We start from the raw sequence: 14,033 nt of genomic DNA, 5'->3' as shown, positions 1-14,033 counted from the left end.
GCTGACTAGAAATCATCACCTCTTCCCGTGGTAAAGCTACATCTTGTTCCTTGCTAATTTTTCTTTTTCTGTCCTTGCAAAGTCTGGCTTTCTGGAACAGAGGGAAAGATGCATCTGGTGGTAGAGATATAGGTTGACTTTATATTTAAGTTTCCTATTTCTGGAGGGCATGATGATGTATTTTGAGACTAAAACACAAAAAGAAGTACTTCAACTTTCCACACATGAAGTCCTCCAAGCAAAGTATGTTCGTAACTATATTATCCATTTGATAAAGACTAGAGTGTCTATTTTTTAAAGGCTTTAAAAACTTGACAAACAGTAATCAAACCATTGCTTACACTCTCACGTTCAAGGTTTAGGTGATGGCAGTAACAGTCACATTTATTATAATGGCAAGTATGACATGACAGGCTTTCTAGAATATATGTCCAGAGCCAGAACATAAAATGGAAATGCGTCATCACAGCTGCAAGTAGTTAACGTACACCCTGCGATTAGAATGCCTGAGTTGCCGTCATGGGCCCAGCACTCAGCCAGGCGATCAGGGTCAGAGTATTTAGCCTCTTTTTAATCCTGTTTCTTCTCACGTATAAAATGGGTATGGTAATAATGAGGTACTACCTACCTCATGGCTTGTTACGTGAATCGAATGAGGTGATTGGCAGATAGATACAGAATGTTTAGAATAGTGCCTGGAATTTAGGAAGTGCTGAATCATTGTTAGCTATTACTAAGAGCAATTATGATGACATTGTTCTTTTTAACCTTAGTAACTGTTACAGATCATATTTAAGAAAAGAAAAAAGATTAATGACTTTCTCCCTCATTTACAGAGTTGAGACTGTGGGCCAACCAGACAGAAGAGACAGTATAGGAGTGTGTGCAGAAAAACAGAATGGCTATGACTCTCTGCAGCGTGACCAAGCAGTGTGCATTAGTACAAATGGTAAGAGATACACAACTGCTCTCCTCTTTGAAATACATGAATTACTGTGGTAACATCTGAACCTATTCCAACATCACGCATTTGTAGCAGGACACGAGAAAGTTCAAGTCTTTATGACATACCTATATGGCTACCACGTACCAGGCATTATTCTGTTCCCTTTATAAATAGTAAATTATTTAATCCTTTTAACAACTTGTTGAAGTGGGGAGTCGTAGTATACCCATTTTATAGATGATGAAAACTGAGCCACAGAGAGGTTAAGTGACCAGCTTTAACTCCCTTAGCTTACAGGTGACTGTGGGATCTGCACCAGGGAGTCTACCTCTGGATTCTGTGTATATAGGGCATCTAAATTCAACACAGATCGATGAACCGAAGAGAGTGTTGACTTAATTTGTTTTAACTCCGTAGGGTTCTTTGGCCCCTTACTGTACCATAATCACACTTTTAAAATCCCCTCTGAAGATGTGTTACTATTTCCTGGTATGGGTCAAGCAGTAGGTAGAAAAAGACTCTTTATTTCACGTGCAACAACAGTCTTTCTGTTTCACAGGATGTAATCTTGTAATGGAGTCAAGTTTCTTTTGATCCCGTCCACATTGGAAACTCAGTCTCTGTTCTAAAAGAGTAGCACCCTCGACCAGAACTCTGAAATGTGATTAAAGCTTTAACTTTTTCTCCTGCCTTGGGGATGGCGGTTAATTAACATATTGAGATGCATTCTCTTTGACCAGTTGGCGTTCCAAAATGTTTTCTTGATGTGAGTTAGGAGATTATAGCTGTGTTATCAGTAATCTAGAATCCGTTTCATTTCTTCATTATTGCTCACATGTAAATGACTCTTTACCTTAACATTTTAGGTGCAGTTTTTGTAAATGGAAAAGAAATGACTAATCAGTTGCCAGCAGTTACTTCTGGGTCCACTGTCACATTTGACATTGAAGCTGTGACTCTGGGATCCACCAATAATAACGAAGGAGGAAACTTCAAGCTTCGAGTAACTATTAGTTCGAATAACAGAGAAGTGGTTTTTGATTGGCTACTGGATCAATCTTGTGGTTCTCTTTATTTTGGATGCTCATTTTTCTATCCTGGATGGAAAGTGTTGGTGTTCTAGATTTTTGGATGATTGGCTTTGGTTTGCAGGGTTTTAAATGTAGCTGTCCTCAGCTCAGTTTAGTTGAAATTGGTTAAAAAAAAATTGTTAGATTCATCTCTCAGTTAAGCCATTGAAAATGGAAATTGTTTACTGGATTCATTTGGAACATTTTAGCAAGAAAAGATTTGACTATTGTGGACAAAACCGTAGTGCAGTCAGTTTTACTTTTAGCGTAGTGTTAATTGGAATATCAACATCACGATAAAAATCAAATTGGCTTTTAAAGTATGAGGAGATACAGAAAGCCCTGTACCCTTCTACTGTACTTCTTTAAAAGCTGGTTATTAGAACAGAAAAACCTAGTGTCACATTATTTTATTAAACCTCTATCTTTTAAGGATCCAAGGCCATGTAAGACTTTAGGATAAAACAGGGCTAGACCAGCCAGAGGCCAGAGTTCTGTAATATGCCTTCACTTGTGTGCTCTCCACGTGAGTGTTGAGTATACTCTCCATATTCACGTATCTGTAAGCAGTATTGAATTTTATCTCCTGTTCAGTGATCTTGAAGTCCCAAAAGCGTGATAGGTTTTGTGTTTTTTTAAATTACTGAGCACATGTCTACAATAGGCAAGTACTTGCTTTTTTTTCTTTCCTTGCAGTTCGATTCATGATAGTTTGGAGGATTTTTACAGGGTAAAACTACGAAGTAGTACGCACAGCAGTGGCCATTCACACGTATGTCATGTGCACATGTGCATGTCCAGCCTCAGTGATGTATGTGTTACTCCTGATAGGGTATGAGCTACAGTCCGGTTTAATATCAGTTTTATAAACGGTCTGTTAGTGGACCAAAGAATTATAGGCTAAATACTTGACCTGTTTTTTGGAAAACTTCAATTTGTTTAAAATATTTATTTGAAGGACTTAGTGTGTAAAAATGATTAGCTTAACTTGCTATACCAGCCTACAGATTTTTTTTAATGTGAATTTTTTTCCTTCATTTTTAACAGTAGAAATGTGGAAACGCAACTTTGATATTTTTGTAAGATAATTTATTTGGGGATTCACATTCCCTGTTGGACAATCATGACCTTTTCCCCTTGCCTTTTTATATACAAGTAAGTCGCTTTCACCTGTTTAGTGACCGTTAAGAAGATATGCTAGAGTGTAGATGTCTCGTCCAGCTGTCTGAAACAAAATAAAAACCTCAAAGTTAAATGTGTGTATTTTTTTCTTCTGTGAGATGTGATGAATCCAATTTTAATCTTTACTTTTAAGTAGAGGGAGGAAAGGATTTCTTGTGTCTCCAGTCATTTTAATGCAAATATCATTGTAACTTGTTGTCAGGTTACTTAGGCTTTATCTTCTGTGTATCTGATACTGAGCATAGTGCCTGACATATAACGTGTGTCCAGTAAAAAAAGTTGGATTGAATGAATATGGATGGGTTATTTTCTCCAGAGTGTTTTCATCTCATTTCCTTCATTTGTCAGTTCCTTATTGAATCTCATTATTTCTTATCCTCTGCATAAGGAGGATAACATCTTACATTTATATCCTTAGAATCTGCCTTTTCACAAAAATGACTAAAACCTGACTTAATTCTAGATAGGAGTGGATTGCAAAATTTCAACTCTGAAGCTACTTTAAATACTGCGGGGTTTTTTTGTTTTGTTTTGTTTTTCTAAGATTTTATTTTTGGGGATGCCTGGGTGGCTCAGTCAAGCTAAATGTCTGACTCTTAGTTTCAGCTTGGGTCATGATCTCCTGGTTTGTGAGTTCGAGCCCCACGTTGGGCTCTGTGCTGACGGTACGGAGCCTGCCTCGGATTCTCTCTCTCTCTCTCTCTCTCTCTCTCTCTCTCTGTCTCCCTAGACCCCCCTCAAAATAAATAAATAAACTTTAAAAAATAATAAAAAGAGTTTTTTAAAAAAGGTTTTAAGTAATCTCTATACCCAGTGTGGGGCTCGCACCAGGAATCTCGCATCAGGAGTCTCATACTCCAGTGTGACAGAGCCAGCCAGGTGCCCCTGCTTTTTTTTTTTTGCCCCCTTGAACTGTGAACATAAGATTTTGTTAAAAGCCAACTCATTCTGTTTAAACAGATAAAGGAGCCCAGTATTCCAAATCTATTTGTATGCTTGGAGGGATGAGAGAGTTTGGGTGATGATAATTAAAACGATAATAAGAATTGATCTTTATTGAGCCCCTACTACGTGCCAGGCACAATGCTGAATTTTCAAAATACATTTATTATTTAATCCACATGATATATACTGTACTGTTATTACTGTTATTCTACTTTAGAGACAATAGAACTTAGGCACAAGAGATGTGAACTAATTTGTGTAAGGTCAAGACTAGTAACTAGCCTAGTCAGGATCCTAGCCCAGACCCGATTAGGTCTGGAGCCCCTACTCATAACCGTTGTGCTCCTGGGAAGAGTGGACACTACGGGGAAAGCCTCAGGTGTAGATAAGAATCAGCCATGGGATCAATGATAGCAGTTATTGGAGTAGCACGTTATCTTTATATGTTCTAGATGCTAGTGCTTTGTTGGATTTATGGTCTGCAAATACCTGGTCTCTGGCTGGTCTTTGCATCCTTATACCAGGGTCTTTTCCAGAATAAAAGTTTCTACTGTTGATGAAGTTGAATTTATTAATCTTTCCTTTTATGATTGTGCTTTTGCTCTCCAGTCTGAACTCTGCCTAGCCCTGGACCCCAAAGAGTTTTTCCTGTGTTTTTTCCTGAAAGTTTTAGAGCTTAACCTATTACATTTATGTTTGTGATCCATTTTGATTTTTTATAAGGTTAAGTTTCACTTAGGAACATATCTGTTCATACGGCTGATCCGTTGCTCCAGTGTCGTTTGTAGCAAAGGCTGTCTTTCCTCCATTGAACTGCTGTTGCCCCTTTGTCCAAAATCAGTTGGACATATTTGTGTGAGCCTGTTTCTAGGCTCTTTGTTCCACTGATATGTGGGTCTGTCCCTCTGCCAGTACCACACAGTGTGATTACTGTAGCTATATAAGGTTTTAAAATTGGGTAGGCTGACTTCTCTTTTATTCATCTTTTAAAAAGTTGTTTTAATGGAGTGCCTGGCTGGCTCGGTTGGTAGAGCATCCTACTCTTGATCTCGGAGTTGTGAGTTCGAGCCCCACGTTGGGTGTAGAGATTACTTAAAAAAGAAAAAAGGTGAAAGAGAAGGTTTAGGTATTCCAGTTTCTTTGCCTTCCCATGTAGATTTTAGAATATGTTGTTTATATCTACAAAAAATCTTGCTGAGATTTCTATAGGCATTGTTTTAAACCTATCAATTTGGGAAGAGTTGACATCCTTGCTATGTTGATTCTTCCAATCCATGAATACAGTATGTTTCTCCATCCATTTAGGTTTTTGATTTCTTTTACCTGCGTTTTGTAGTTTCCAGCATACAAGCTAAGTTTTGTTACATTGACACCTAAGTGTTTTGTTTTGTTTTATTTTAGTGATTGTAAATGGTATTGTATTTTTAATTTTGGTTTTCACATGTTCATTCCTAATATATAGAATATGTCTTTGTAGTTTATCTTGTATCCTGCAAAATTGCTGAACTCAGTTTTTTTCCTCCCTCAAGATTTCCTCTTCAGCCCATGGACTTCCTAGAAATGTGTTATTTAGTTTCTGAGTGTTGGGATATTTTCCTGCCATCATTCTGTTATTGACTTCTAGTTTGATTATACTGTGTTTGAAGAACAGTGTATATGATTTCCATTATCTCATATTTGTTGACTTATATCCCAGCATATGGTCAGTTTTGGTATATGTTCTTTGGGCACTTAAAAAGACTGCGTATCTTACTCTTAATGAGTAGAATGTTTTGATCTTGTAGAGTTCTATATATATCTTTCCTGATTTTCTGTCTTGTTGCTCTATCAGTTCTTGAGAAGGGGGTGTTGTAATAATGGGTTTGTCTGTTTCTTCTCTTATTCAATCAGTTTTTGACTCACATCTTTTGTAACTCTTTTGTCTTATGAATACCCACTTAGGATTGCCGTATCTTTTTTGGTGGACTGACCATTTTTTCGTAATGTCCCTCTCTGATAATTTTCTTTCCTTCGGAGTCTACTTTATCTATATGAATCCAGCCTCTCTTGCCTTCCTCTGATTAATGTTCACTTGATATATATTTTCTGTCCTGTGCTTTCAACTTTTCCATATTAATATATTTGGAGTCAGTTTCCCATAGCATATAGCTGAGCCACAGTTTTTTGTCGTTAATTTACTCCGTCAGTCTCTGAGTTGCGTTTGGTCTATATAGACCATTTATATTTAATTGTTATTATTGATTTGTCAGGATTTAAGTTTGCCACTTTTCTTTTTTGTTTTCTGTTCTCTCTGGTTTTCTGTTTTCTGCATTCTTGTGGGTTGCTTGAACATATTTTGGAATTCCATTTTGACTTATCTATAGTGTTTTTGAGTGTCTCATTCTGTAGCTTCTTTAGTAATTGTTCTAGATATTAAAAATACACGTTTATAACATACACAATTGATATACACAGTATATATACATTAATATATGTATAGCATATACATTACATATATATGTTGTGTATGTGTGTTTCTACAGATATACATATGTAGGTATACCTACATTAATACGGTGATGGTTTTTTTCATAAAAGCATAAATCCTCTTTGGATTTCTTTGCATTAGTGAAAACGCACTGAGGTAGGTCTTCTTGTAAAGTGACGTGGCATAATGTGAACTTTTAGAAAGCGGGGGATATTGTTCACTTTATGCCATTTCAGCTTACAACAAGTTTTTGTTTTTGTTTTTTTTTAAGCTTATTTATTTTGAGAGAGAACCAGTGGGAGAGGGGCAGAGAGAGAGGGGCACAAAAGATCCCAAGCAGGCTCTGCATCGACAGCAGTGAGCCCAATGTGGGGCTCAAACTCATGAACCGGTGAGATCATGACCTGAGCTGAAGTCGGAAGCTTAACCGACTGAGCCACCCAGGTACCCCGCTTATGAAATAGCCATGCTCCACTTTGGGATACGGGGGCTATAAAACTTCCCAGTCTGTTGGTGTCATCGTTTTATCCATTCAAGTGAAATAATCTTTACATGTCTTTATCCTCCCCCACGTACAGTAATTATCTTCCTTAAATATTTTCTCTATAAACATTTAGAACATAGACAATGTTGACCTAACAAAAAAATATTTCCGAAAACTCAAGTGTCTGTTGTTATTTATCTGTATTTCTGTTTACTATGTTTTATTTTCCTTCATGATGTTCCAAGTGTCCATTACCATTTCCCTTCTGTTCCAAGAACCTACTTTCGGCATTCTTCTAGAAGTATAATTATGATGTGTCTGTGCCTGGGATTCTTTGGGGTTATCTTGTTTGGGTTCCTCAGCTTCTTGAATTGTTAGGTTTATATCTCTTGCCAAATTTGGAAAGTTGTCAGCCATTATTTCAAGTACTTTTTTCAGCCCTGCCCTTTTTCCTTTTCTTCTAGGACTCCAGTGACACAAACTTTACATCTTTCATATATCCCCACTGACTCCTGAGGTTTTGTTTGGTTATTTGAAGCTGGCTTTCTGTTGTTCATTTTAGGTAATTCCTCTTGTTGTACTTCCAGTCCACTGATCTGTCCTCTATCACATTCATTCTACTTTTGGGCCCCTACTGAGCTCTTTGTTATATATTTTGGTTATTGTATTTTTCAGCTCTAAAGCATCCATTTGGGTCATAGTCATATCTTCTGTTTCCGTGCAGATTTTTTATATTCTCTGCTGAGGCTGTTCATTTTCTCATCTGGCTCAAGTGTGTTTGTAATTGCTTGTTGAAACATTTTAATCATGGCTCTGGTGATGTCTAGTTGTACGTGTCAGTTCTTCTGGGTAAAGGGATGTTCAGATGGCTAATTAAAACGTTATTCTGGGTGTTCTGTGAGGGTGTTTCTGGAAAAGATTGGCATTTGAATTGATGGACTTGAGTAAAGCAGGTGGCTGTCCCCAATGTGTTGGGCCTCATCCAATCTGTTGATGGCTTAAATAGAACAAAAGGCAGAGGAAAGTAGAATTCACTCTCTGCCTGTTGAGCTAGGACATGGATCTCCTGCCCTCAGTGCTTCTGGCTCTAGGGCCTTCCTATCTGGACTGGAATCTACACCATTGGCTCTCAGGCCTACGAACTACATCACCGGCTTCCCTGGGTTCCCAGCTTGCAGGCAGCAGATCTTGGGACTTCTCAGCTTCTCTAATCGTGCACTGGTTCTGTGTTTTTTGGAGAACTCTAATACAGTGCTTTTTAATCTTTGTCAGATAATTCAAATAGCTTTGTCAGCCTGGGGTTGGCATCTGTTGTCTTTCTTTTGAGATCTTTCTGGTTCTTGATACGACGTGATTTTCTATTGAAATGTGGGCATTTTGTATTATGTTATGAGACTTTGGATCTCTTTCAGCTGGTCTCTTGATACCACTCCAGCGGGAGAAGTTGGGGCGGGGGGTGGGGGTGGTGGGCACTGCCTCATTACTGCCACGTGGAGATAGAAGATTAGCTTCCCCTTGGCCTCTGTTGACAGCCAGGAGGAGACCAGACCCCTGTTACTGGTCGCATGGGCATGGGGGGTTCCTTCTGTGACCCCCGCTGACACTGCAGCAGGGGTGGCCTCATTCCCCTCAGCAGTGGTGGAAGTCCTGACTCTTCAGTAGGCTTCTTCTAAGACTGCATATCAGAGAGGGGGAGAGGGATCTTGGAGGTGGGTGTGGAGGTCCAGGCTCCTCTCTCACCGTGGGAAGTGGCTTCCTTGCTGCCCAGTGGGGTGAAGGTTTTGCCTCCCTATTTGGTCTTCTCTGACACCATCTTGGCAGAGGTGTTGGGGTATCTCATCACAGCCTCATGAATGTGGAAGTCTAGGCTACCCCGGGCCTTTGCCAACACAGGCAGGATAAGGAAACAGTCTTTTCTGTAGTTATTTTTGTTAATCTTAGGGCTTCCATAACAAATTTCTACAGTCTCAGTGGCTTAAACAGACAGGAATTAATTCTCACAGTTTTGGAGGACACAAGTCTGAAATCACGGTTTTGGCAAGACTGTGCTCCCTCCAAAGGGTCTACAGGGGACCGTTCTTTACCTCTGCCAGGTTCTGGTGGCTTCAGATACTCCTTCACTTGCCCCTGCATAACTCCAATCTCGGAGTCTGACTCTGTCTTCTCACGGCCACCTTCTGTTTCTTACAAGGACACTTGTCTTGGCTTTAGGACCCATCCAGATAATCCACGATGATCTTATCTCAAGATCCTTAACTTATTTATATCTACAGAGATTATTTTCCCAAATGAGGCCACCATCACAAGTTCCAAGATGTGGGCATATTGTTTTATGGGCCACTATTCAACCCTGTACAGTAGCGTTTGCCTGAAAGAGAGCTGTGGTTGGCTAAAGGCTGTCTTACAAGGCTGCCCCTTTTGTGGTCCTTTGGCTAGAGAGAGCAGCTTTTGTTGGGGCTTTTTTTGTCTTTCTTTGTTGGCATTTCCTGGTTGCTGGCTTCCTCAGCCCCAGCTCTGGGATACATGAGACAAGAAAATCCAAGGAACTCACCACTGTGTTGATCCTTGGGTTCTGAGATTCCGAGCCAGTTGACCGGATCTTCAGAGCCTTCTTAGGTGGCTTTTTTTTTTCTTCACATTTTTTCCCAGAACTTTTAGTTGTGTTTACCAGGAGGAATAGGGAAGACATGATACTCCGTTTTCTCGGAGAAGCATAAATTCTGAAGCTATGTGATAGATTTAATGTCAAAACATAAAAATAGAACAGTAAATAGAAAAAGTAAATGCAGCTCTTAGGAGGGATTTCCCTGTAGAGGGGTAAAAGCAAGCACCTGAGGGCCTCTGTTATTACATGAAGGATTAGTCCAAGGTCAAGAAGCGAAATGTATTAAATTATTGGTAACAGCAAGCTCTTGTGACGACTGTTACTGACAGAAACACACTCATGTGGGTGTCTCCCAACCTGGCTCAGGCAGCCACATGCAGGTAGAGCTCCGCGCCGGAACGTGGACTTTGCTCAGCTCGCATCCAGTGCGGCCCTTTCTGTTCCCCACATTCCAGGTCGTCTTCCTTGGATTCTTCCATTATTTTATTTTATTTTATTTATTTTTTTTTTTTTTAATTTTTTTTTCAACGTTTATTTTTGGGACAGAGAGAGACAGAGCATGAACGGCGGAGGGGCAGAGAGAGAGGGAGACACAGAATCGGAAACAGGCTCCAGGCTCTGAGCCATCAGCCCAGAGCCTGACGCGGGGCTCGAACTCACGGACCGCGAGATCGTGACCTGGCTGAAGTCGGACGCTTAACCGACTGCGCCACCCAGGCGCCCCTCTTCCATTATTTTAGTGAAGAGTTTCCTCCACTTCCTGGGAATCATTACCCAGGAGGCAAGATTTTGGGGAAAGAGATGTGGAAATTCCTTCCTTTTTCCTCCACTTGAGTGGTGGTGACTGGTTAAGAATTCTAGATCGGAGATCACTTCCCCTGAGAACTTGAAGGCATCGCTCTTTCTAGCTTCTAGTATTGAGAAGTCTCGGTGCTTTGCTGCTGCCTGTTCATTTGTATGTTGTATGTTTATTTTCTGTCTGGAAAACTTTATTCCTGGTCTTCCCAAGTTGGTGTCCTTTCACTCACTGGCCTTGTGGGTATTTAAGTTGGTGATAACCTGCTTTGAACTCACTAGATTGTAAGTTCCTTGAGGTTTTGTATCTACTCTAGCAGATGTTCTCAGTCCTGGCTGCATACTAAAATTTCCTGGAGAACTTCTAAAAATAACAGAAATTCTGATGTAATCCGTATCAGTGGAGATCAGGCTTTTTGTTGTTGTGGGGTGTGTGTGTGTGTGTGTGTGTGTGTGTGTGTGTGTTTTAAGAAACAGAATGGTTAGGGGGCGCCTGGGTGGCGCAGTCGGTTAAGCGTCCGACTTCAGCCAGGTCACGATCTCGCAGTCCGTGAGTTCGAGCCCCGCGTCGGGCTCTGGGCTGATGGCTCAGAGCCTGGAGCCTGTTTCCGATTCTGTGTCTCCCTCTCTCTCTGCCCCTCCCCCGTTCATGCTCTGTCTCTCTCTGTCCCAAAAATAAATAAACGTTGAAAAAAAAAAAAAATTAAAAAAAAAAAAAAAAAGAAACAGAATGGTTCTATTTGGAAGGCAGATTTGGGAGCAACTGCTCCAAAATAACCAAAAGTCAGTCTCCACAGTAATTCTGTTGCAAATCTAAATGTATTCTGCTAAAAAGACTATCCTTTATTCTGAAATAATCCCTCCTGTTCTTTATGTACTGACCTTTTATAAAGTGACAGTGCCAGTGGACGTCAGTCAGGTTTGATTGTTCTGTTTGCAAATCGTCTAACCAGACAAAACAAAAAGTCAGCAATGTGAAAAATGTGTATTACTGGTCTGTGAAATACACAACTGTGGGATCTCCTCGACACCCTACATTGCCTGATATCCGGGCATCTGAGAAATCCTTTTTTTCCTTTTTTTAACGTTTATTTATTTTTGAGACAGAGACAGAGCATGAACAGGGGAGGGGCAGAGAGAGAGGGAGACACAGGGCTCCTGAAATGGGCTCCAGGCTCTGAGCTGTCAGCACAGAGCCTGACGCGGGGCTCGAACTCACGGACCGTGGGATCGTGACCTGAGCCGAAGTGGGCCGCTTAACCAACTGCGCCACCCAGGCACCCCTGAGAAATACTTTTAAATGAAGACCTAGTACTTTTCTTCTTAAAAGACAAAAACTGTATTTGCTAAAATAAAACTAATCTCTCATAAAAGCTTTTAATCTCGAGGCGCCTGGGTGACTCAGTTGGTTAAGCCTCTGACTCTTGGTTTCCACCCAGGTCATGATCTCGCAGCTCATGGGGTCGAGTCCCACATCAGGCTCCACGCTCAGCATGGATTCTTTCTCCCTCTCTCTCTGCCTCTCTCTCTGCCCCACCCCTGCTCATGGTTTCTCTGTCTCTCAAAATAAGTATTTTTTTAAAAATGGGAAAAGATAAATACAATAGTCCAGTATCAACCCTGTTTTCTAGAACCAGCTTTATAAAGTGATTCATCCCATGTGACATTTAAGTAACAATCTTAGGCTTGTCTAAGAATGTACTTAGTGAGTTTTTAGCCTTTTATAAAAATCAACCTTACCCTCATAGGAAGCAGTACATAGGAACCCAAGATACTCCAGGAATTGGATCATAGACTATATCCTGAGAACAAGAGTGCATGGTGTGTATTTAACTTCTGCCATGTCTTGGTACTCCACTTGGTTGGAGGGGAGACTGCATACATGAGATAAGACTGGAAAGATAAATAAAGTCAGGTCAGGAAGAGTATGAATTTCATTCTGACAACAACCAGGAACCATTAATGAGATCTCTCCTTTAATATGGTACTTGGTGTAATTAACAGAACCTCGCATATTTCCACCTTTTTAGGAGCGGCATACTATTTATATTTAATAAAATGGAATTTTTTTTTTTTAAGTTTAGAGCATGAGCGGGGGCAGGGGCGAGAGAGAGAGAGAGGGAGAGAGAGAATGAATATGAATGAATCCCAAGCAGGTTCCATGCTGAGCTCGATCCCATGACCCTGAGATCACGACCTGGGGGCCAAAGTCAAGAGTTGGACACAACCGACTGAGCCAACCAGGTGCCCCCAAATTGAATTTTTAGAAACTATTTTTGACAATGACTATTTTTACTTCATAGAAATTTACTGTGCTCAGAGCTCTGTGCTACACACTTACCCATTTTGCCTTTTTCCTAGTGAGAACACCATCCTTCTTCAATTACCTTTTCTATTGTCCGGACTTAATTTTTTAAAGATTTTTTAAATATAAGAACTATAGGAAGGGGCGCCTGGGTGGCTTAGTCGGTTGAGCAGCCGACGTTGGCTCTGGTCATGATCTCACGGTTCGGGAGTTCCAGCCTCGCGTCAGGCTCTGTGCTGACAGCTTGGAGCCTGGAGACTGCTTGGGATTCTGTCTCCCTCTCTGTCTCTCTCTTCCTCCCCTGCTCGCACTCTGTCTCTCTCTCGAAAATAAAGATTAAAAAAAACTGGAGGACATCTGGGTAGCTCAGTTAAGCGTCCAACTCTTGATCTCAGCTTAGGTCATGATCTCAGGGTCATGGGATCAAGCCCTGTGTCAGGCCCTGCGCTGACAGTGTGGAGTCTGGTTGGGATTCTCTATCTTCCTCTCTCTACTCCCCAAGCCCCAAATAAATAAAACATTTAAAAAAAACATATAAGAACTTGGGGCTCCTTCGTGGCTATGTCAGTTAAGCGGCTGACTTTGGCTCAGGCCATCTCATGGTTTGTGAGTTTGAGCCCCATGTCGGGCTCCGTACTGGCAGCTCAGAGTCTGGAGCCTGCTTCAGATTCTGTGTCTCCCTCTCTCTCTGCCCCTACCCCACTGGCGCGCTGTTTCTCTCAAAAATAAACATGAACTATAAAAAATACGTAGTAAATTGAGATGTTCCAAAAATGGCAATGTGAAAAGACTCATCTGTTCTCTACTCCAGCTATCTTCCCCCAAAGCAGCTATTTCTATGTATTCTTCAGACATATTCTATAACCAAATGGGGTATATTTGTTTTTCAATTAAATTTGAAGCATGCTAGAAACTGTTCTGTACCCTTTATCGTTGCAAAAAACCTTGATCCTTTTTCATTGCTGCATAGTATTCCACATATGGAGTGTATCATTTAACTGGTTCCCTGGTGACTTCTATCTAACCTGTTTTCAACAGTGGTAGCAATTTGTCATTTTACACATGTTCTAGTTTATCTGTAGGATAACTACCTAAAGATGGAATTGTTAGGGCAAAAGCAAAATGCATGATTTTAATAGAACATAGCAGATTGCTCTCTCTAGACTCGTACCAACTTATTTTCCCACTGGAAATGTCTTGAGTGCTTGTTGATGTGCCGGTAGTGACTTTCTAA

General features: G+C 40.5%; 2 protein-coding genes across 2 annotated transcripts in view; one reads left to right on the top strand and one right to left on the bottom strand.

Annotated features, from left to right (window-relative positions):
• The window catches only part of CRLF3 (cytokine receptor like factor 3), a 43,556-nt gene extending 40,285 nt beyond the window's left edge, over positions 1-3,271 (top strand). Inside the window, exons 7-8 of the mRNA XM_045488034.1 lie at positions 837-949; positions 1,813-3,271. Coding sequence (XP_045343990.1) covers positions 837-949; positions 1,813-2,069 — 370 coding nt within the window. The 3' untranslated portion in view covers positions 2,070-3,271. The remainder of the gene's footprint in view (positions 1-836; positions 950-1,812) is intronic.
• An 8,846-nt stretch (positions 3,272-12,117) lies between these two features.
• Positions 12,118-14,033, bottom strand: part of SUZ12 (SUZ12 polycomb repressive complex 2 subunit) — a 49,650-nt gene continuing 47,734 nt past the window's right edge. The window contains exon 16 of the mRNA XM_045488033.1: positions 12,118-12,387. Coding sequence (XP_045343989.1) covers positions 12,324-12,387 — 64 coding nt within the window. The 3' untranslated portion in view covers positions 12,118-12,323. The remainder of the gene's footprint in view (positions 12,388-14,033) is intronic.

This window comes from Leopardus geoffroyi, chromosome E1, assembly GCF_018350155.1.
Source record: "Leopardus geoffroyi isolate Oge1 chromosome E1, O.geoffroyi_Oge1_pat1.0, whole genome shotgun sequence".
NCBI lineage: Eukaryota > Metazoa > Chordata > Mammalia > Carnivora > Felidae > Leopardus > Leopardus geoffroyi.
The sequence above is the reverse complement of the archived record's forward strand: the minus strand, read 5'-3'. Positions and strand labels throughout refer to the sequence as shown.